The following is a 21922-nucleotide window of genomic DNA, read 5'->3' on the forward strand; positions in this document are numbered from 1 at the left end:
AAATAAAAAATATTTATTACTCAAAGAAATGTTCTTGATCAGAAATTGTATGGGCCAGAGTCGCGGTGTGGTTGCTCTCAACAGTTGCTCTCCTAGTCAACGGGAATCCTGATCCCAATCCAACGCAAGTGGTCACTGTTGCCAGATACCCGTCCAGGTTCAGAGAACGCACTATTAATAGAGAGCGGCAGCGTCTCTGTTCTCGCGCACACCCTCTGCGACAGTGTAAACACCGGCGATTCCCCACTCGCTCATCAGTCCCGGCCCAGCTCGCCGCCATGGCCGCCGGCGACGAGTTCCGCCCGCTGGACGAGGCCTCCCTCGTGGCCTACATCCGGGCGACCCCGGCGCTGGCCGCCAGCCTCGGCGGCCGCGTCGACGCCCTCTCCGTCAAGGAGGTCGGCGACGGCAACCTCAACTTCGTCTACATCGTCACATCCGACGCCGGCTCCGTCGTCGTCAAGCAGGTCCGTCCCCTCTTTCCCCCTCTATCCCATCTCAGCCCGGCTGACTGACTGACGCGCTCCGGATCGGAATCAGGCGCTGCCGTACATCCGGTGCGTGGGGGACTCGTGGCCGATGACGAGGGAGCGGGCCTACTTCGAGGCGTCGGCGCTGCGGGAGCACGGCCGCCTCTGCCCGGACCACGTCCCGGAGGTCTACCACTTCGACCGCGCCATGTCGCTCATCGGGATGCGCTACATCAAGCCGCCCCACATCATCCTCCGCAAGGGCCTCATCGCCGGCGTCCACTACCCGCTCCTCGCCCACCACATGGCCGACTACATGGCCAACACCCTCTTCTTCACCTCCCTCCTCTACAACTCCACCACCCACCACAAGAAACAAGGTTCGCTGCTCTCCTCTGCTCTCCTCTCCTGAATTTCTTCTGCGTGTAAAAGGGGAACAGAGTGAACCTGATGATGACATATCCGATATCTTAGTTCTTACACATGCTGTGATTGAATTGCAGTTGCTCGCTACTGCGAGAACGTGGAGATGTGCAGGCTCACGGAGCAGGTCGTGTTCTCGGACCCATACATGGTCTCCAAATACAATCGCTGGAACTCGCCGTTCCTCGACAAGGACGCCGAAGCAGTTCGGGAGGATGATGGGCTCAAGTTGGAAATTGCTGAACTGAAGTCGATGTAATCAGCTACATCTGAATTTATGCAGATTGGTTGGTGCTGCGTATGTTGTGTTTCTTATTATGTGAATTTTGGACTGCAGGTTTATTGAGAGAGCCCAGGCTCTGATTCATGGGGATCTCCATACTGGTTCCATCATGGTGACCCCAGATTCCACTCAAGTGATCGATCCAGAGTTTGCCTTCTACGCGCCGATGGGTTACGACATTGGGGCTTTCTTGGGGAACCTGATTCTGGCGTACTTTGCACAGGATGGGCATGCTGATCAAGCAAATGACCGTAAAGTATGTACTATGACAGTATTATGGCCTTTTAACCATGTCTTGCTGGTTTTACTTTAATACTCCATGCTGACCAAGCAAATGACAGTAAATGATGCTGGAGTCATGCCGTTTTAGCGGTAGGCCTTTTATGCTATGTTGTTAACTACTCCCTCCGATCCATATTACTCATTGCTCAAACGGATGTATCTAGATGTATTTCAGTGCTAGATACATCCATTTCAGCGGCAAGTAATATGACTTGGAGGGAGTAATATGTTTATTTAATGTGCTCCTGTGTGATTACTGATTACCTTATCCACCATTTACTTTTGTTTTGTTTTGTAAATTCTTTAATTGAATAAATGTTTGGAATATGGCTTTTTTGAAAGAAGGCATATACCCAGCTTAAATGTGATGCTCCTATCTACTAGGAGAATGAATAATTGATGCCGTGCTAGAAGAATGAATAATTGATACCATAGTATGAAGATACTGTAGCTGTCATATAGAGGAGAGTGGTTGGCTGCCTGGAAGAGTATATCACCTCAAATAATTGCCTTGTTTGGAATAACCTGCCTTATTATAAGTCCATAAGCATCTCTGGCATCTTCAGTATTACTCCCTCCGTCCCAAAATAAGTGTCTTAAGCTTAGTACTCCCTCCGTCCGGAAATACTTGTCCTAGAGATGAATGTATCTAGATTTATTTTAGTTATAGATACATTCATTATATTCATTTTTAGGACAAGTATTTCCGGACGGAGGGAGTAGCTAGTACAAAGTTGAGGCAGTTATTTTGGTACGGAGGGAGTACTTACTTGTTGGCAGTTGCAGAAGTGTCTGTTCATGTTATAACACATCCTCAAAGATATATTTCTTGTTGTCCCAGTAATAAAATAAGTGCTTTGACTGCCAACCTATTGCAGGCTTATAAGCAATGGATACTGAAGACCATCGAAGAATCGTGGAATTTGTTCCAGCAGAAATTTTTGGGACTCTGGAATAAACACAAAGATGGGAATGGGGAGGCATACCTGCCTGCCATATACAACAACCCGGAGCTTTTGGGCGTTGTACAGAAGAAGTACATGACAGATTTACTTCATGATAGTCTTGGATTTGGTTCGGCCAAAATGATCAGGTACTTGCTCAATCTCTGAATATATCGGTTATCTGTTGAATGTAATGTACTCTTATACCAGGGTGATACATCAATGCTTCTTTTTAACTGAAATGAATTGACCCGAAGGTGCATTAAGTTAGTCCAATGCATAGGTTTCAGATTTCAGTTCCGATATGGCATCCTGTTTTTACAATGTTATGCAGTGACAAATAAGCACACATAGCTTACAAAATGTACCCTGTAATACCCAGTAATGATCGCAGCACAAAAGAAAAAAATGTTGAAATGTTCTTTAGGATTGCTATGAAGTGAACAAATAAGCATAATAACTTCCAAATGTACCCTGTTCAGAACTAAAAATCACAATAGACATTGATTTCAGACTGCACATATTGTCGTGTCTTATGCATGATTTCCTGATTCTGGACCCTTGACTAAAAATCACTCAACTTTTGTTGCCTATACTTGGTCTTTCCTGTGCAGGAGAATTGTTGGAATTGCCCATGTGGAGGATTTTGACTCAATCGAGGATGCCAGCAAGAGAGCATCATGTGAGCGCCGCGCGCTTGATTGTGCCAAGGCAATCCTGAAGGGCCGACGCCAGTTCGAGAGCATTGAGCAAGTGATTGCGCACGTCCGATCAGTAACTCATGACTGAGAAAACCAGCCCGCCTGTTCGGGGTTTCCGGTTGAGGAGACCTTCCTTTGGTTGTTATCAGGATTGAGCACCCACGCTCAAGTATGGAGATGTGTTGTTCATTGTGAAACATCCTTGGGTCCATGTGGCTTATGTGGGCTGCAGCGATTCCTATACTTGGGTCGAGAACATCCTGTGTGTATTTCTAGTGTAAGGCAGGCGGCCTTGCATCATAGATGTGTGTTGAATAACAGAATGTACAATGTATCTGAACGTTGTACAATTATCAGTAGATACAGGCCTGGTTGCCACCAATAAAACCCTATGTGGGTAGGTTTTGCCAAGCAGATTGTTTGTTTGTACTGTAACACCCGTTGGTTGATGTTAGCCTGCTAAATTACAGATTTATTTTGAGAAATAAAAAAGAAGAGCACAAAAAGTAACCAAGGTGATGATAAATATCAACACATTCACAGGAAGCTGGCATGGATTCATTTAACGTAGGTAGGTCTAGCCAACATAAATTTTGACAAGCCTTACTCATCAACCCCCAAATACCCACTCTGTACCTAAATACTTGTTGTTGGAAAAAACTAAAACAAAGTATTGTGGTACAGAGGGAGTATATGTGAAGACTTCAGGACAAGGCAACATGATCTAAAAGACAGCAGTACAATTCCACATACATACATACATATATAAGCTCTAGCCAGGGGTTCAGACTCTCTGCTTGCCATCAGGTACATATCCCCTGTTCTAACAGAAGAGCTTGATATACTCAATGCAAGCGTCCCTCCACCACACTCTCGGCATCTCGATCCTTGCAGAGGATGCTCTCGCGCATCAGCCTGAGCCTGTCCATGGCGTACCTGTCTGCAGCCACAAGCAGATGCCTCATCAGCTCCCTCTTGTCATGGCTGTCAAGGAGGTCATCCATGGCAGCCAATGAATCTGTGTATATGAAGTGAAGCAATGCTCTGATAGCGGCTGGCTGCATGTCCGTGATCGCAATGCACTGCTTCTCCTTGTCCTACACTGCCATTGGCCCGTAGAGCACCGCGTCGAAGACCGGAAACCACATTGTAAGCACGATCTTGTGTGCGTAGAAGGTCTTCCCATTGACTTTTTTTTGAGAAGCTGCTCTGCTCTAGCTTTTTTTAGGGGTGCTCTGCTCTATAGCTGGGCTAGACATCTCCTCTGCTCTATAAGGTTCATGTGTAGGAGAACAAGAGGAGTTCCTCCAACAAGTTTGGATGTACTAGCGCAGTATGCGTCAAATTACAATGTAATGCTCGGCTTTAATGAACATGGACCTCGCTTCGACTGATTTTCTTGTTGTGGGCCGGCGGCTTCCCTCCTGTAGAACCTACTGAAAACGAGCTAAAAAGAAAGAAAACTAAGTATTTTGGTGATTTGGGGTTTTCTATTTTCTTTGTAGCACAAAGCATTGCTCATAAGTGACAAAACATCCGTCTCTCAAAACATCGGTTTGTCAATCAAAGCACGTGCATAAATAAATAAACCATATCTAGAAGTCTGCAGATTCCAAGATTATAAATAAGGTGTCTGTGAGACAAGATATATATAAAACACAAGTGTGCAGCTCCTAGCTGCCTAGTTAAAATGAGGGAGCCCACTTAAGGTCCTTTGTGAGAACCACAATATTAAGCAACTTTTATCTTAGCAAGGTTCAAATTGGAAAACTGCATATCTGCCGCTTGCAGTTTTAACATGTCAAATCGAAGCAACCAAGCGGCTTATGTGGATATTTATACGGTTGAGACAATATCACATATACATCACCTTATAAGGTCTAAGCCCCTGCATGCGGAAATAAAACGCAAGATAAAAAACATCGATTTCGTATACGAACGACCAAGAAAAGAAAAATAAACATAGGTTGCTACGAGAATTATTGGTTAAAGAGCTTTGAAGGTAATTAATAAAAAATACAGGCCCATTGACCTTAGACGTCGACCATGCAACCGACGTGGTGGCGGTACGACCGACGTGGTCGTATCATGCGTCGTCTTTCTCTCTGGAAGGCCATCACCTGCATCATCCTCTGGTACGACCGTGCTAGCTCCGTCTTAGAATTCGGGGCCTTTTGTTACTCAGTGTTGGCAACATGTATGGGTGGCGGTACCATGCAACGTTGATCGGTCTGTGAAGGTTACCCCCTGCATGGCCGCCTATGATATAGGCACCGGTATGAGTATTGTCTTCGGCCTCGAGCAGGTAGGAGTGGGGCCTCCTATACGCCGCTCGTTGAGGCCGAGCTGACACACAGGCGGGTCGTCCCACTGGGCCAGCCCAGTTTTTTTTATCCTAAGAAAATCTGATAATTTTTTCTTTTCTGTTTATTTCCTTCATATTTTGAAGTTATTAATAATGTTTGAAAAATGACAATTTTTTGAAATTTGGAACATTCTTTAAAAGCAAGAACAATTTTTGAACAAAGTTTTGATATTTAGAACAGTTTTTGAAAATACAAATTTTTTTGGAAAATACCAAGCATTTTCTTAAAATACCGAACATTTTCTTAAAAATAGAACAGTTTTTGAAAATCCCGAATTTTTTTGAAGCTATGAATGTTTTTGAAAAAAAACAGCTATCTAAATTTAGAACATTTACAAAAAAACTGTTTTGTTTTTGAAGTTTTTTTTTTAAAATCTAGAGCATTTTTTGAAAGTCCAGACCATTTTTTGAAACAGGACCAGAAAAGCCAAAAAAGAAAACACCGGTTCAAGGAGTCTTCTAAAATTTTCCCAAAACCGAAAAATGTCGGCTGGGAAAGGTTCCCAAAACGGGGATCAGTGAAACGGACTAATGGGCCAGCCCATTTAAATCGCTCGCCTCCCTCTTGTGCGTTTGTCCGACACTTTGACGCAACAAACGTTGAATAGGATATTCTAGTAGGAGCGATGATACCACCGACACAGTCGTACCCCATGGCGGAGCTTGGGCCAAATCTTAGGAGGGGCAATGGCTAAGGAGGGCCAAAACTATGAGGTTTTGCTTGTTTTTATTGAATATACAACACAAAAACTAACTAGTAGCGTGTGATATTTTTTTTTTGAGCTAGGGAGGCCACCGTCCAGGTTGTCCCGCATGAAGCTCGTCGCCACTGGCCGTACCATACACTATTTCCTTCTTGTGTTGAAGAAATTCATGAAAACAAAGACTGTATTGGGTAGACACTTATGTACTTAAGTAATTAATTTAGAAAAACAAGTCATCTTTGCATGGGTGGTATATAAGACGTGTAGTATTATAAGCTCACGACCATTTCTAAAATATGTGAATATTTAAGGAATCCAGGCATTTAATAAATTTGTGAATATTTTCTGAAAAAAATTAAACACTTCTAAAATGCATGAAGATATCTTTTTCAAGTTTTTTTAACACTTCTCAAAGTTGTGTGAACCTTTTCTTGCAATACTATATTGCTTAATGTCAATATCCAGTAGTCAGTTCTCTGAAACATGGGAGCTGCCAATTTTTCTTAAACTGGTTTTCTTTGGACAGAACATTAGTTGTTTCCTCGAGCGGGGGCTATTGGCTGTGTCAGCAGAGAGTTGTAGCAAGCTCCCGGCCTAACCAAGCAAGTGGTCGCTAATCAAACGGCAAACCCCAGGGGAGGCCCACACTCCAGCCACCGTGAAGCCGCTCGTGGCCTGAGCGATGGCCTAGCCAGCCACACATAAACTAGGAGAAGAGTCTACAATTCTCACACCATTTTCTGACAGAGCGATGGGAGACTCCTTGGAAACGCACAGGCCATATAACACATGAATAAGCTTGCGTGCTATAACTAGCGAGAAACAAAAAACATGAAATGCCATTTTGTGTCGTTGTTTTTCTTCAGTATCTCATATCTAAGAGTTTGCAACTACACTGAGCAGAGAAGGGAAAGAATGCAATCATATATCTCAATCTATGGCAGCTTCGTTCTCAATCGAGTTCTGAAAAGCATATATATATAGGGTGTATGGATGTCATTCTCAAAGTATGAACTTGCATGTGAGTTGGTATTCATTCATTTTGCAAAACATGCATGTACCTACAAGAGTTCATGCGGAAACACCTTGATGCATGCCATACGTGTTCTTTTTGGTGGTCGTTCAAGCAGTGTGAATAAGGGCATCTCCAACGCGAACCTTCAAACTACCTGCATCCAATCGGACCGTGAAGTCTATATATGTTTTGCCATCCAATACAGTTCTGTATCGGTGTGTGGAGTGGTCCCGACATTCTTTTTGCAGCAAATTGAAAGCAAACTAGGGGATGTGGGATTTGCAGGTGTCTAGACCGTCGCCATGTGGAACTCCGACATCCCCGATCCACTCAAATCCTTCCTTCTGGTCCCATTCTCTTCCACTCTACCTCTGCTCCCCCTTGCTTTTCATCTGCATCCTCCTCGTTTGCCGCCGCCTTTGTACTCTTTGGCCGCCGTCCAGGCATTGTCAGACGTCCACAACCTCTACCCAGCCGCTGGCCTTGTACAACGGCGTCGTCTACCCAAGATCCGCCCGCAACCAGGTACCCTCGGCCCACGTGTCGCCGTCGTCCATGGCAGATACCACACCCGACGGGTGGTCGGTCAAATGCCACTGAACTTATTTTCGAACTTCATGTGGATTTTGAGAGTAAGAAAGATGGACGGGTACTCGGTGAAGAAAGATTTGTTTTTGTGTGATGTGTGGTTGGCCATATCTGTGGACTCCATAGGCAGGAGCAAAAGAGGGGGGGGGGTTCTTTTGTGCACATTGCACCCTATGATATGCACGTCATCCATGAACGTATTGCCAAGTCCTTAGCGTATCGATGGTACACCGTCCTGAACTCCGTCCTGAAGTATTATGGTGCAGTTGATCACCTAGAGGCAAGGTGACCATTGTCTGCGACAACCATAGAGATTGTAAGTTTTGCTTCATCTTGATCTACATGTTCATTCATTCATTCACTCATCGTTGCTCCACACGTTGTGCATCATAGGTGTTGCTGTATCTTGAGATCCTAATTGTTATTGTTCCGTGGCATCACAAAGAGCAATTGTGAGGAGTCGACATTCTAATGAACGAAGAATCATTGGAATTTTCCATCTTTTTAAGTTTCACTCCCGAAGAGAAAGCTTGTCATCGGCGTTGGTTCTTTCAACGAAAAACAAGAACAGTCTTTCACGAACTTCCATATGTTACAAAGGAATTTCCATATCTTGTTCAACGAAAAACTGGATGCACTTCGTGTACAAAACGAACAATCTCTTTCGAAGTATCAGGGTTTCATACAGAAACTCGTCTGTTACAAAGGGATTTCATTTTTTTGAACTTATTTGAACTCCATAGTTTTTCTGTGTTCAAAATGCACCATTCAAAACCACACCATCAATTTACAACCCTTTCTAACTTCATTTGTTATTTTTCATGCATTTACTGATTATTTTGAGCTATAAGACCATGAAACTGAAAAGCATTTGAAATGAACTCTGAAAAGGTTTCAAGTTGGCATGGTATCATCATTTCACCCACATAGCATGTGCGAGAAAGTTGAGAGGGTTACGGCAAAAACTGGATGCACTTCGTGTACAAAACGGACAATCTCTTTTGAAGTATCACGGTTTCATACGAAAACTTGTGTGTTACAAAGGGATTTCATTTTTTTGAACTTATTTGAACTCCATAGTTTTTCTGTGTTCAAAATGCACCATTCAAAGCTACACCATCAATTTACAACCCTTTCTGAGTTCATTTGTTATTTTTCATGCATTTACTGATTATTTTGAGCTATAAGACCATGAAACTGAAAAGCATTTCAAATGAACTCTGAAAAGGTTCCAAGTTGGCATGGTATCATCATTTCATCCACATAGCATGTGCGAGAAAGTTGAGAGGGTTACGGCAAAAACTGGATGCACTTCGTGTACAAAACGGACAATCTCTTTCGAAGTATCAGGGTTTCATACGGAAACTTGTGTGTTACAAAGGGATTTCATTTTTTTGAACTTATTTGAACTCCATAGTTTTTCTGTGTTCAAAATGCACCATTCAAAGCAATATCATCAATTTACAACCCTTTCTGACTTCATTTGTTATTTTTCATGCATTAATTGATTATTTTGAGCTATAAGACCATGAAATTAAAAAGCATTTGAAATGAACTCTGAAAAGGTTCCAAGTTGGCATGGTATCATCATTTCACCCACATAGGACGTGCGAGAAAGTTGAGAGGGTTACGGCAAAAACTGGATGCACTTCGTGTACAAAACAGACAATCTCTTTCGAAGTATCAGGGTTTCATACGGAAACTCGTCTGTTACAAAGGGATTTCATTTTTTGAACTTATTTGAACTCCATAGTTTTTTGTGTTCAAAATGCACTATTCAAAGCCACATCATCAATTTACAACCCTTTCTGACTTCATTTGTTATTTTTCATGCATTTAATGATTATTTTGAGCTATAAGACCATGAAATTGAAAAGCATTTGAAATGTACTCTGAAAAGATTTCAAGTTAGCATGGTATCATCATTTCACCCACATAGCATGCGCGAGAAAGTTGAGAGGGTTACGGCAAAAAACTGGATGCACTTTGTGTACAAAACTGACAATCTCTTTCGAAGTATCAGAGTTTCATACGGAAACTCGTCTGTTACAAAGGGATTTAATTTTTTTGAACTTATTTGAACTCCATAGTTTTTTTGTGTTCAAAATGCACCATTCAAAGGCAGATCATCAATTTACAACCCTTTCTGACTTAATTTGTTATTTTTCATGTATTTACTGATTATTATGAGATATAAGACCGTGAAATTGAAAAGCATTTGAAATGAACTCTGAAAAGGTTCCAAGTTGGCATGGTATCATCATTTCACCCACAACATACAACTATGTAAAACATTTAAATGCAACAACAAGCGCGATCAAAATCGCAAGTAAGGTAACAATTGACCCAACAACATAATGATACCAAGCCTCTTTATCAATGGCATATTTTCTAATATTCCTAATCTTCAAGCGCATTTCATCCATCTTCAAGCGCATTGCATCCATCTTCAACCGCATCGCGTCGATCTTCATCTTGCGATCGTCAATGACCTCGACAACATGCAACTCCATTTCCATAGTCTTATCCTCAATTATTTTCAATTTTTCCTTCAAGTATTTGTTTTCTTTTTCAACCAAAGTTAACTTCTCGAGAAGCATTTCTAGGTGGGTTGGAATTTCGGTTCACATACCTCCTAGATTAAAAATATATGTCACGTTGGTCATCATAATTGTCATAAACAATAAATGAACCAAATAGTTATGAAAAGATAATATATACCACATCTGAACCATAGACAAGATGAGGGCCGACGGGGGGCGGATACCAAAACCATCGCCTATATAATAACAAGGAATAATAAAAGTAAGAAAATTAGACAAGTATCTATCTGAAGTCAGAATTTTTTTTCTTTCAGAAAGAAGATAAGAACAAGAGGCTCGCCACGGTGGTGCCGACGACGAGATCGGCGCGGGCGATCGACGGCGGTGAAGACGGGGCGGGGACGGGGCATGACGGACCGCTAAATCTAGACAAGTCTCGTTGAAAATGGAGTTCGGAGGTCGAGTTTCGAGAGTAGAAAGCTTAACTAGTGTGGCTCGGGCATTTCATCGAGCACCTCATGTGCATAGGAGGTGAACTAGAGCACCCAAATGCCCTCCCCTCGCCGGCTCGACAAAAACAGAGCACTGTGGAGTGCTCTGCCGCGGCGGTGGGTATATATGTAGGCAAGTTATTTGTCCCGGTTCGTGGCATGAACCAGGACTAAAGGTTGTGGGCCAGCGGCGAGGACCATTGGTCCTGGTTCGTGGCTCGAACCGGAACAAATGGTTCCACACGAACCGGGACCAATGCCCACGAGGCCCCGGCCGTCCCCCTGGGCTCACGAACCGGGTCTAATACCCCCATTGGTCCCGGTTCTTGAAGAACCGGGACTAATGGGCTGGCCAGGGCCGAACGGTAGCCCTGTTTTCTACTAGTGCTCGGAGCTTGCCATCTGCCGGCAGGCATGGTCCGCCAGCGAATCATGACCTTGGCGATGCTCACTTTGCAGCATGGAGGTCCAAGCACGACACACCACTCGGATTGCTGTTAGCTCACCTCCATACTCGCTGGACGCGAACATGCAGAGGGACCAGGAGATGGAGGACAAGGAGGAGGAACGCGAGGCTAGACCGACACCTCCTGCTGCTAGATTTGGCACGTGCGATACGTTGGCCATGTTCGAAGTGGCCTAGTCGGACGAGGGGACAGTGCAACATGCCATCCTCGACTCCATCCAGTCAAGCTCGAGATCGTGCCTCAGGAGGATGAACACATTTAAGGTAGATGTAAAGTGTGAGGGCTTTGTTTATGCCCATAGGTTACTGATCAAATTAAACCGAGGCCTGCGTCGATGGCACGCCATACTCTCCTCGGAGCCTCGCAGGTGAAGAAGAGATGTTGTTTGTTCTCCTCTCGGTGTGAGCATTTTAGACAGGTCTGATCCTGGATGATGCTCCCTCCACGGTGCACTAGTGGTATGGAGGAACTTGTAAGAAAATTTAATCATAAGGCGAAAGTTCTGTGCATGAATGTTTTTAACACCTAATTAATCCACCAGCCTCTCTGGGGGTACAAAGTTTGTGGCACACCACAAGGCAACTTGAAGCTGAGCACGTATAAGTATTTCACGAGAAGAAGGCTATACTTTTCTTGTCCATGGCATCAATGACATGTTTTGGCAGAAGAAATAATTGCATGAAGCAGGTGGGCAGATTATCCAACCAAAACAGCAGAAAAGTAGGATTAACAAACGGCATGCTGCTTAGCTCGCCCAGGAACGTTGGCGTATATAAAGTTCTAAACAAACCAGTTGAGGGGATCACTCCATGGAAACAAAGTCTCGCTCTTCTTGGGATATGTTTTCGACCAATATTGTACTACCTCGTTCCTAAATATAAGTCTTTGTAGAGATTTTACTAGTGGACTACGTACGGATGTGTATAGACATATTTTAAAGTATAAATTCAATCATTTTGTTTCGTATGTACACCCTTAGTGAAATCGATTAAAAGACTTATATTTAGAAACGGAGGGAGTACTTGATTGCACTCAGTTAGTTAATATTAATTTCCTAAACTAATTCAATGCATGTGAAAGGGGATGTAGCTCAATTGGTAGAGCGCTAATCAATGCGGAATAGAGGCACGGGGTTCGATTCCTCGCATCTCCATCTAGATTTTAATTGCTATTTTTTCCTGCGAAATTAAATTAGCTAGCAAGGAGATAAGGCTATGTGACTATGCATGGGCTGATTCGTGGGCCCATGAATCGGCTGCAAGCCGCATGATAGGCCCAGAATGGCCAACTAATTAGGAGACAGCCAGCAAATGGAGTACGTGAGCTTTGCTCATACCAGATTGTTTTTTCTTTTTTGCAAGTGAGTTTCCCATTTTCTTTTCAAGGGACTTTGCTCTTTCTTGTTGATCTGCACCTTTTGTTGTAAAAAATAATTCTATGTTATGCACTTCACTGAATAATTTTAGGTATTCTATTTTACCACATATTGGTATTGTATATTTTTAGTACCTCCCTTAGGCCTTGTTTGGTTAGGGCCAAATCCACGTGGATCACCAGGGATCGCGGCCCGATCCACGTGGTTCGTTTTGGACGGGTTTTGTTCCACACTGATCCTAATTTACTTGTTTGGTTTGAGGTGTGACGGGGAACTTACTGGCCTAAACCACGTCGATACACGGGGGGCCAGAAGAATTGCCTCCTACCTGTGGAACCAATCCATCAGAGGCGATGCCGAGGCGATGGTGACGCCATGCCTGGGAGAGCTCCTGTTGCTTTCCCCCATCCAAATAAAATATTGCTAAGTGGAATGGAGGGGTTAGAGGGGATTGATCCGCTAGGGGATTAGGTGACAAGCGGGGATCAACCCAATCCTTTATGGATTAGTTTCACTAGAGGATTAGTTTCCCTATAACCAAACAAGGCCTTAATTACTTGTCCAGAAGAATACATGCATGAGGATGGGGTCGGGAATAATATGCAAGTTTTGCTAGGCTGGGTTATAATATGTTTGTACCCTATGCAGTAGTATTGATTATAGTCTTATTTTTTTGTAGGAAGGGCCGCCCTGATTCCTCGGGCTCGGCGACGAACAGGCTCCACACAGGCTAGAACTCTTACTGCCGGCCTCATGGTCGTGATGCGGCATCCCAACGGTGGAGAGATTAGAGCAAGGACAATAGTAGAGCCGGCTGCCGGCTGTAAGCTCATGTCATGTCACCTATACCTCATCTTATAGCTAATATGTACAATAGATGGTTAGAAGAATGCACTACTTATTTATTATATGATCCACCTTTCATTCTCACAAAGTGTCTAGAAGCACGTGCTAGAGCTAACTCTTAACTAAGAGCCCATTTACCTTCTCTCTCCTTCAACTAAGCAAAAATATACTATTTTTTTTTATAGCCAGCTGACTCAGCTCTACTGTACTTGCTCTTAGCTACGGTTGGAGTCGGATGATTGCATGGATGAACGACGGGAGTGAGCTCCATGCCAAGGCGATAGGGAGGGAAAGCCATACTTTTTCGCGGGAAGGGCATGATGCCTGCTGGTGGTCAGCGTTATGCCATCATTAACTGCAGGCACTGGAATCCTCATGGCCACGCGAGGCGATGATGCGACGGCGGTATTACGGGTGAGCAATTGTCTGTCGGACTGTTTCCAAAGGCTGGCCACCTTAATTACACCGTGTGTGTGCCGTTGGAGGAAAACGTCATACTTGTGCATAATTATTTTGTATGATTATTATTTAGGTAGATAGTGCATAATTATTTTGTATGATATCCATTCGTTGCACGGCCCCGGATTTGGTGTGACGGCCGTGACTTGCAGGTGGTTGCTTTGAGCAGCTTGGGCTACTGACGCTAGTTCGTGTGGCACTGCAACTCGTGATGGTCGGTGGCATGTCGAGGCGGCGGTCCTGAAAGGCGGTTTCGATTGACTTCCCGAGGCATGGTAGAGTAGTGGAATGTCGGGGCAGCGGCCCCGAAAGGTGGCGTTGGTTGACTCCATGGGGCTTGGCGGAGCACTGTATGTCGGGGCGGGGGCACTAAGGCAGTGACAGTAAGTTGGCCCCGATGGTGGTGTTGAGATTTCTGTGGCAACAATGATGTAGGGAGCAATGTCGGAGATGTGGCTATGATTGTGAAGTGAAAAAAATGAAAAAAGTGTATACAGTTTTGAAATTCTTAAAAATTCATATACGATGAATATTTCTTAATATACAATAATATTTCCGTAATACACATTAAACAATATTTAAATACACATTGAACATTTCTGTAATATATGCGGATCAATATTTAAATACACATTGAACATTTTTTTCATATACGCTGAACAATATTTAAATACACATTGAACACTTTTGTGACAAACGCTACGCTGAACATTTTTAACTATGCATGAACACTTAAAAATATATTATACATTTTCTTAATATGTGGTGATTTTTTTTAGAATGTATGATAAAGATTTTATTAATACACACGTAAATTCTTTGTATAAATAAACAATAAGATTATAAAAACACAAAAACTCAGTAATGCGGAACAAAATGTTAAATAAATGTACACCGAAGGAATTTCTTCAACATGGTGATTTTATTAACACATGAATAACTTTTTGAAAACGAATAAAACTGGAATTTATAACATTTATTGCAATATGGAATTCTGAACTTTCTTGAAATGTGAATAAATTTGGAATATGAAATAATTAGGAATTCAAGGAACTTCACATTAAAATTCAAAAAGATCACTAGATTTGAAAAGAAAATGTAAAAGACGTTATCAGTTTTGAAAAAAAGTTCGAAAATTCGAAAAAACGTTCATCACAAATTTGGGAAAATGTTCACAATATATTAAAAAGTTCATCCATTTGTAAAAAAGTTTCTTAATTGTAAATAAATTTGATCAATTTCCTAAAAAGATCATACATTTTCAAAGAAGTTCGCGAATTTGAGAAATAGTTCATAAATTTAGAAATAACCTTCATAAATTTCGGGAAAAAGCTCACGGATTTTCTGAATAGTTGACAATTTTAAAAAAATCGTTGTTTGTGAAAAAAATAAGAGTTTTACAAATCGCAAGCATCTAGAAAGGAAAAAAAAGAACAAAAAACGAACAGAGAATAGTGCGCTTCTGCATGCCTTATCTATATCTATACTACTAATAAAAGATCAAACAAAAACTTCTCTAAGTACACACAACTATTACCCCCACAAAAAACAAACACCAATCACCACCACATAATTAGTCAACATATTACAATCTAACGGCCTTCCACCATCCATGCACCACGACGGTGTGCAGTTACCAAATTAACAAAGGATGGCCGTGCTCCACCTCCTCCTACAAGTAGAAAATGCCCCACGTTCTCTTGGCGAAGCGTTCCGAAACCGCACCAACCCTAGCTCCTCTCCCCTTCCCGCCCGTCGCGTGCTCGTCCCGCCCGCCGCCTCCTCTCCCCCGCTCACCCCCGCCTACTCGCCCAGCCCGTCGCCTCTCCCCCACCTCCTCCTCCTCGACCGGCCGAGGGCAGGACCACGCTACTCCGGCTCTTCCAGCTCCACGACCAGCAGGACCGGCACCCGCCCCACGGCCCCGGAGACCAAGATCCGTAGGCCGACCCGCCACCGCCGCCGCTGCAGCGGAAGCGCTCCCTCCGCCAGTCCTGCGAGTGGATCGTCTGCTGCGAGCACGGCCACGACCCCGCCTCCTGGCTCCCCTCCCGCCAGTCCTGGGACGCCAACGACTCCGCCTCCGCCTCCGCCTCAACCTCTGCCGCCGCCGCCACCCCTGCCTCGGCCTCCGCGCTCGTCCTCCACTCCGGCTCCAGCTCCGGCAAGGGCTCGCTCAGGCCGTGGTGGGACCGCACCCGCCGGGCGGCCAACCCGGTGACGGGCTTCCTCAGCAGATCCCTCGGAGGGAGACGGACGCCGGAGCGAGCGCCCGGCCGCAGGGCGGCACCGCGGTCCGGATCAACGGGGGCAGCCACTCCGTGTCCTCGTCCGCCGGCGGCCTCGACTCAGAGGTGTCGCCGGCGGACTCGCTGCACGCGCATGTACATAGCGCCGCCTGCCGACGCCGCGGCGACTCCCTGCTCCGGAGGTTCTACTGGCTCGGCCGCAGCAGCAGCGTCCACTGCCCGTCGCCCCGCCGGTGCCCCGACTCGGGATGCTGCACTTCCACCACGCTCCCTCCACCACCACCAGGAGCAAGACCCAAGGGAGGCGTCTCAACCTCTTTGCCGCTCACAGTCACAGACATCAGTGACAACAACATTAGCCATGGGCAGAGAAATGTTTCTCCTGCTACAAGCTCAAGCACAATGTGTCCTGGTCCTGCTCCTGGTGTAAAGTCCCTTTTCAATCAAGTTAACCAAATGCTGCTCTTCCGTCTTGTCGCAACGATGTTCCAGGTTCACTAGCCTGCCTGTCTGTCTGCCTGCCATATAGGTAATCAATATTTTGCAGTGCGGACGAGCAAGATCGATAGCACTCGACAGCCAATTCAGACTTTGGTGTCTTCATCGTGGTTTGCCGATATTTCGCTGCTGGCGACGGTGATCAGGCTGCCATATTGGAAAGCATCGCGACCACGGTGCCTGGGGAGTGGAAGGTGCACGCTGAAATGTGACCCTCATCGGTAACTTGTAGGTGTTAATAATTCGTCCCTTTCTTTGTACTATGTATGTTATACAATAAACTGCTGGATTCAGAAACTGAAATAGAAGCTGATAATAGCTGATCCTGTTCGTTTATTTTTAGGAGTTATTATGACTGGTGGATGGAAATTCTTCTGCTGTTTTTTTTGCTGTGGGTGGAAATTCTTCTTTCTCTGCTTAAAGTTCATCTTGATTCGTCAATGAATTCCCTTTTGTCCAGCCATGCTACAACTGATAAATATCTATTGCATTAACCTGGTTATGACATTTTCACCTGTTTGTTGGATACAACATGAAACTCAAGGTTCTTTTTTGTAGCGGTAGTGATGGCAGAATCAACTGTCTACTTAAACAAGTCTAATACTGGCTCGCAATGATTTGGTTCATTGTAGCCTATTTTGCCTAATTGTAGCCTATTTTGCCCATAGTGCTCTGCTGTTTTGCTCTGCTATTCTTTTTCTCTGACACTTGTTCATTTGTTTGGATGAGTTTTAGTTAGTTATAGGCTATTGACCAATTTGAGATACCAAAATATAAGCTGATAATTGCTGACAATATTCGTTCATTCTTCAAAATGATGACTGGGGGCGCACGCTATTCTGTTTTGCTCTGGTTGAAATTTCTTCTTCTCTGCTTTTCAGTTGGTCCTGGATGAGTTCCTTTTGTGCAGCCATGCTATGACTAATAAAGATTATGAGATTTCCACCTGTTTGCTGGATACAGTTTGAACCTCAAATTCCTTTTGATTGTCAACTAAAAACTCCAATTCTGACTCATGATAATAAGTTTCAATTAATTGTAGACTATTTCCCAATTAGTCATCTTTGTTTTATTGTCACGTGCAGTCAATAGTTACTTATGAATCATCATCGCTGATCCAACACAAGTCACAACTTCAGTATACATTATTACGATAAAGAATGGATGGTATTATGAATTTTCAGTTTTGAACCTCCGCTCTTCTGAAGAGAGGACAGGAGTGGTCCAATATTCTTTTTTGAAATGTCCATTAGTCTAATTTTTATACAAGAGAGCATTATCTCTGTTTTGACATCAAAATTAATCGGATTGAATTCTTTCATTTCTATTGCTAATTAAAATGTCTCCGTTTTCTGGATATGCATCTGCCTTTGCTTTAATTTTCCATGTTCATGTTTGATTCGAGATCCTACTAATTAGGCTTGTTTGACTATCAGTGCCGGTCCCGCACCCCTGGTTTATTACAAAAGGTGGTTGATCTAAAGCCAAAGGTGAAACAGTGGAGTCCACATAACTTGGATGGCTGAAGCTACAGCAGGCCAGCACCACCTAAAGAGCAAAAGTTGGCCATCCAGAAGTTCAATACACAAGTACCAATTAATAAGGTAACTTGTGCTACAGCCATGAAAAAGAAGTGTGAAGATTTGGACTTGTGCTTACTGCCATGTTTGTAATAAGATACTATATAACTCGCATTTCTTATATGTTCCTTGTTCATTTGTGTGCTTTCATTTTAAAGCTCATATGGTCGTTTCTTGACGCAACTGCATGCACATACTGTCGATATTATACGTATAATTTCTAATGCTAATTTTTTCTACGTCATATCAGGTTACAGAATGGCCGCCAGATGTGTTAAAAATTTGTTCATACATATGAACATGGACGATTACTTGACACATGAATGGTATGGAAATCAGGATCTAGCTCAATTTAATCTGAAAGCAGCAACATGAATGGTATGAAATAGTAAAATTTCATTTCCCTCGTGGCATGCAGCATCTTGTCGCACCATGCCTCTCCTACTCGCTCGCAGGCGCCCCCGGACCAGTTCATCATGAATCGCCAAAGGACAGGGGTCCGACACTCAAAGCATCAGAGCAACCAAATTGATGGTGATTAACTGATGTACTTTTCCTTTAATCATCCAGCAAACCAACCTCTGATGTTGATAGTAAAAAAGAAACTTTTCTATGGTATTATCTTTCTAGCAATAATGGTCAGGCATGACCAAACATAATAAGATAAATGTATAACCCAGATTTTGAAAAAAAAATCTTGCATGATCATTATATTTATAGCAGTAATTTGCGCTTGTGATGATCAGTGAAGTTTTGCATCATACACATATTTCTAGACAGACATTCGGGATTTTGTTGTGTCTTGCATTCATGTGCTCTTATTCCCCAACTTATTTTTGTAACAAGAAGAGGATTAAAGATGAGTCGGGATCATCAACTCACCATCTATGCAGCAGTAATCACTCTTAACTTTGTTTTCTGTTTTGTTTGGTGATCGCATAATAGTCTCCTTTGCTGTTTTTATGGTGCCTTTTTTAACCGGTACAAATTTCAGAGATTCCTCATACATTTGGATGGTTTGCGCTGCTTTGAACTGTAAAATTTATATTTGGATGTTTTTATGGTAACGCGTATGGACGGTCAACAGTCCACCCAAGCATGGCCTTCGACTTACCAAAAGTTAGACCGTGGACGGACTAGCAAGCCAATATCTTCTTTCCAGTTAACTTGCACACCTTTTCTTCTATTTTGTGATGCCATGTGAGAGACTATATTAGACGTGTCATTTAGTTGTCCCAAATTACTAATTCTTTCGCAGATTCAGAAGCCACCACAACTTGGGTCACTATTGAAAGGGCTCTTGGCCTATTTTCTCGTTTACTAATTGGACTAATGACATAAATTATTTTGGTGTCTTATTTCTTATTTAATTTCTGTAGTGATGTTTATGTATAGTTTATTCATAGATGGTAAGACCAAGTAGGCCGATGTCAAATGCATTATAGATCATGACAGAGTTGACACTAATTTCATATCTGCAAGTTTTTTTGATCCTGTACCAAAACTATTGTTGATGCTTTAGTAGCCCTGTGCTTGTAGAGCAGAGGATCACTTCCATGTTATATTTTCAATGCATACTTTGAATTGGTACTTTTACTTTTGGGGTTGCCCTCAATGATCGCCGCTAATTTCCAGCCTACATAATAATGCCAAAAGTAGAAGTATGCACTGCAAAATTTTGGGGAGCAACATGAATCATGGTTTAGGCAAGCATATCTTTGTTCTGGCGTTGTACAGATAGTAAAGCTCTCTAATGTGGCGAAATCATGCTTTGTGGAGTGCTTATTGCTTTCCTGTTTTTCAGGAAACATGATTGTTCCTTTTCCCTATCCAATATGGATGCGGTGAGTTGTTGATTCATATCAAGTACATTGTTTAAGTAAAAGAAAACATGTGTTTGCAAGGTGAAATCAAATGTAGCAGCATTTGGCATTTTTTAATGGTTTGGAACTTTGGAGCCCTGCAAGAGTTGGTCATCATTCTTGGATCAAGGTATGTTTGTGATGCCTAGCTTCGTAAATTTACTCTTTTTTTGTCTAATTGGACGATGTGGGATGATAATTGTTGCCTTGGCATTATCTCTTCATGGAAGAAGTGAAGTGATGGATGTTTACTGAGAGTTCAAGGTCACTTGCTGGGAAGTTATGTTCCTTAAACCCACCGATAGACGCTCGGGAGCACCAACCGTAGGCCTCGGAGTGGCTTGGCCTCTGATAAAAAAAGACCCCATGCTTCTCATGGCTGCTCGCACATGTTTAAATCTATTATATGGGCAATAATTGAGTGTTTGTTTAGTGAGTACAGAATTTAGTTATGACATTTAACATTATACTTTTTTTGCATAATTTGGTCATAATAATAAAGTTAGTCACTCAATTTGCTTCATGACAATGCAAGGGCCATACAATGCATTGGTAAATTCAATTTCGTTTCCTAGATGTTTTCTAGTTATGGTATAGATGTTTGCATGTATGCGGAGATATTTAACAAATTATGAGATCGTGAGGCGCTTATAACTTACATATTCCATCATGTTCTGCAAGAAAATGAAGATGTGCGTTGCACATGCACGCTAACTAGTTAGAATAAACAAAAGCGTACATAGCATGTTAGGTCTTGTTGCCCAGTTGATTAACGCAGCTTTGTTAATTCATAAACGATCACGGCTCGAATCCTGTCGGACAATATAGGAGGTTGTGCGCGTTCATTGACAAAACAAAATATAATTTATACGTGAATATGACCATCATACCTTTTCTAACAAAGAGATATCGGCTAATCTGGATCGTTCCTGAGTAGTATATGATGCTCCGCACTATGACCAGCCTAAGAGTCTCTCTACGATGCAACATACAAATGGAGTTTAAATGCGAGTGCATGTAATTTATGACTTGTTCAACACTTCAACCTTTTGTTTATATTTTATTTTTACTTATTTTTTCTACATAGTTAAAATCCTAAGGATGAGCTTATATTGTGTACAAATATTTAGAATTCAAATATCTAATCCCGCGGCAGCAGGCGGGGTATTCTTGACATGATCCATGCACTTTGTACTAGCTTGTTTATGCAATGTTGTTATGGATTTCTCCAGTCGAGGCTTCTCTTTCTCCTTCATGCACCCCTATGAACTTGAGGAAGACATCTCTGATCATATGCATATGTGCCGCTGCATTGCTCGTCATTGGTCGGTCTCGAGGCTGTCGCTTTGAGCAGGATATGCCATGTCTCTTACCTACTAATAAAGCAAATAGTGCTTCTTCCGTACGTCATCTAAATTGTCCTTAAAGTTGGTTAAAATTACCCACCAATGCCACCTATAAGTCATAAAAAAGTTTCAAACAGGAAAATCTCTGGACTGGGCCGGCCCATGTAGGCACCTCCTATATTACGCTCTGGGCGTTGGAAAAAGATGCAGCACATCTGTTTGGGCCGGCCCATGCGTGGGCGCCTATTTCTTTAGTTTATTTTTTTATTTTTCTTTTCAGTTCCATTTTGTTTTTCTACTTTAAATAATTTAGTACTTCAAACAAATTTTCTCAACTTTAAGAAACTGAGAATTTCGAAATAAAATATTCAAAAAAACATTTTTTTTGAGAATTCAAAAACTACTCAGGAGTTTTGAAAAGTGTTTGCATA

At 42.8% G+C, this 21922-nt stretch overlaps 1 protein-coding gene, 2 long non-coding RNA genes and 1 pseudogene across 6 annotated transcripts; all 4 read left to right on the top strand.

Annotated features, from left to right (window-relative positions):
* Window positions 1–130: 130 nt before the first annotated feature.
* LOC123428437 (methylthioribose kinase 1) lies at window positions 131–3517 on the top strand. Its single transcript, XM_045112649.1, has 6 exons — window positions 131–467; window positions 541–850; window positions 974–1148; window positions 1231–1432; window positions 2337–2551; window positions 3017–3517. Exons 1-6 carry the CDS (start codon window positions 279–281, stop codon window positions 3189–3191), a joined length of 1266 nt encoding a protein of 421 aa, XP_044968584.1. The 5' UTR covers window positions 131–278; the 3' UTR covers window positions 3192–3517.
* Window positions 3518–5354: 1837 nt separating this feature from the next.
* Window positions 5355–16552, top strand: LOC123428920 (annotated as a pseudogene).
* On the top strand, window positions 16552–17026 carry LOC123431240. Its single transcript, XR_006623068.1, has 2 exons — window positions 16552–16631; window positions 16753–17026. It is a non-coding gene; the product is annotated as an uncharacterized LOC123431240 (long non-coding RNA).
* A 1237-nt stretch (window positions 17027–18263) lies between these two features.
* Window positions 18264–20756, top strand: LOC123431241. 4 transcript variants are annotated; one of them, XR_006623072.1, is made up of 5 exons: window positions 18264–18307; window positions 18534–18609; window positions 18702–18817; window positions 20088–20275; window positions 20376–20756. It is a non-coding gene; the product is annotated as an uncharacterized LOC123431241 (long non-coding RNA). The 4 variants fall into 4 exon arrangements; XR_006623071.1 differs by having other exon boundaries at window positions 20379–20756; XR_006623070.1 differs by having other exon boundaries at window positions 18702–18830; window positions 20088–20756.
* The last annotated feature ends 1166 nt before the right edge of the window (window positions 20757–21922 follow it).

Source organism: Hordeum vulgare, chromosome 2H (genome assembly GCF_904849725.1).
Source record: "Hordeum vulgare subsp. vulgare chromosome 2H, MorexV3_pseudomolecules_assembly, whole genome shotgun sequence".
Lineage (NCBI taxonomy): Eukaryota > Viridiplantae > Streptophyta > Magnoliopsida > Poales > Poaceae > Hordeum > Hordeum vulgare.

Bases quoted from the DNA above. Each gene is read 5' to 3' on its own strand.
- LOC123428437 (XM_045112649.1), top strand. From the start codon at position 279: ATGGCCGCCGGCGACGAGTTCCGCCCGCTGGACGAGGCCTCCCTCGTG. The intron at 468-540 runs GTCCGTCCCCTC...GATCGGAATCAG, and splicing joins GCTCCGTCGTCGTCAAGCAG to GCGCTGCCGTACATCCGGTG. The intron at 851-973 runs GTTCGCTGCTCT...ATTGAATTGCAG, and splicing joins CACCCACCACAAGAAACAAG to TTGCTCGCTACTGCGAGAAC.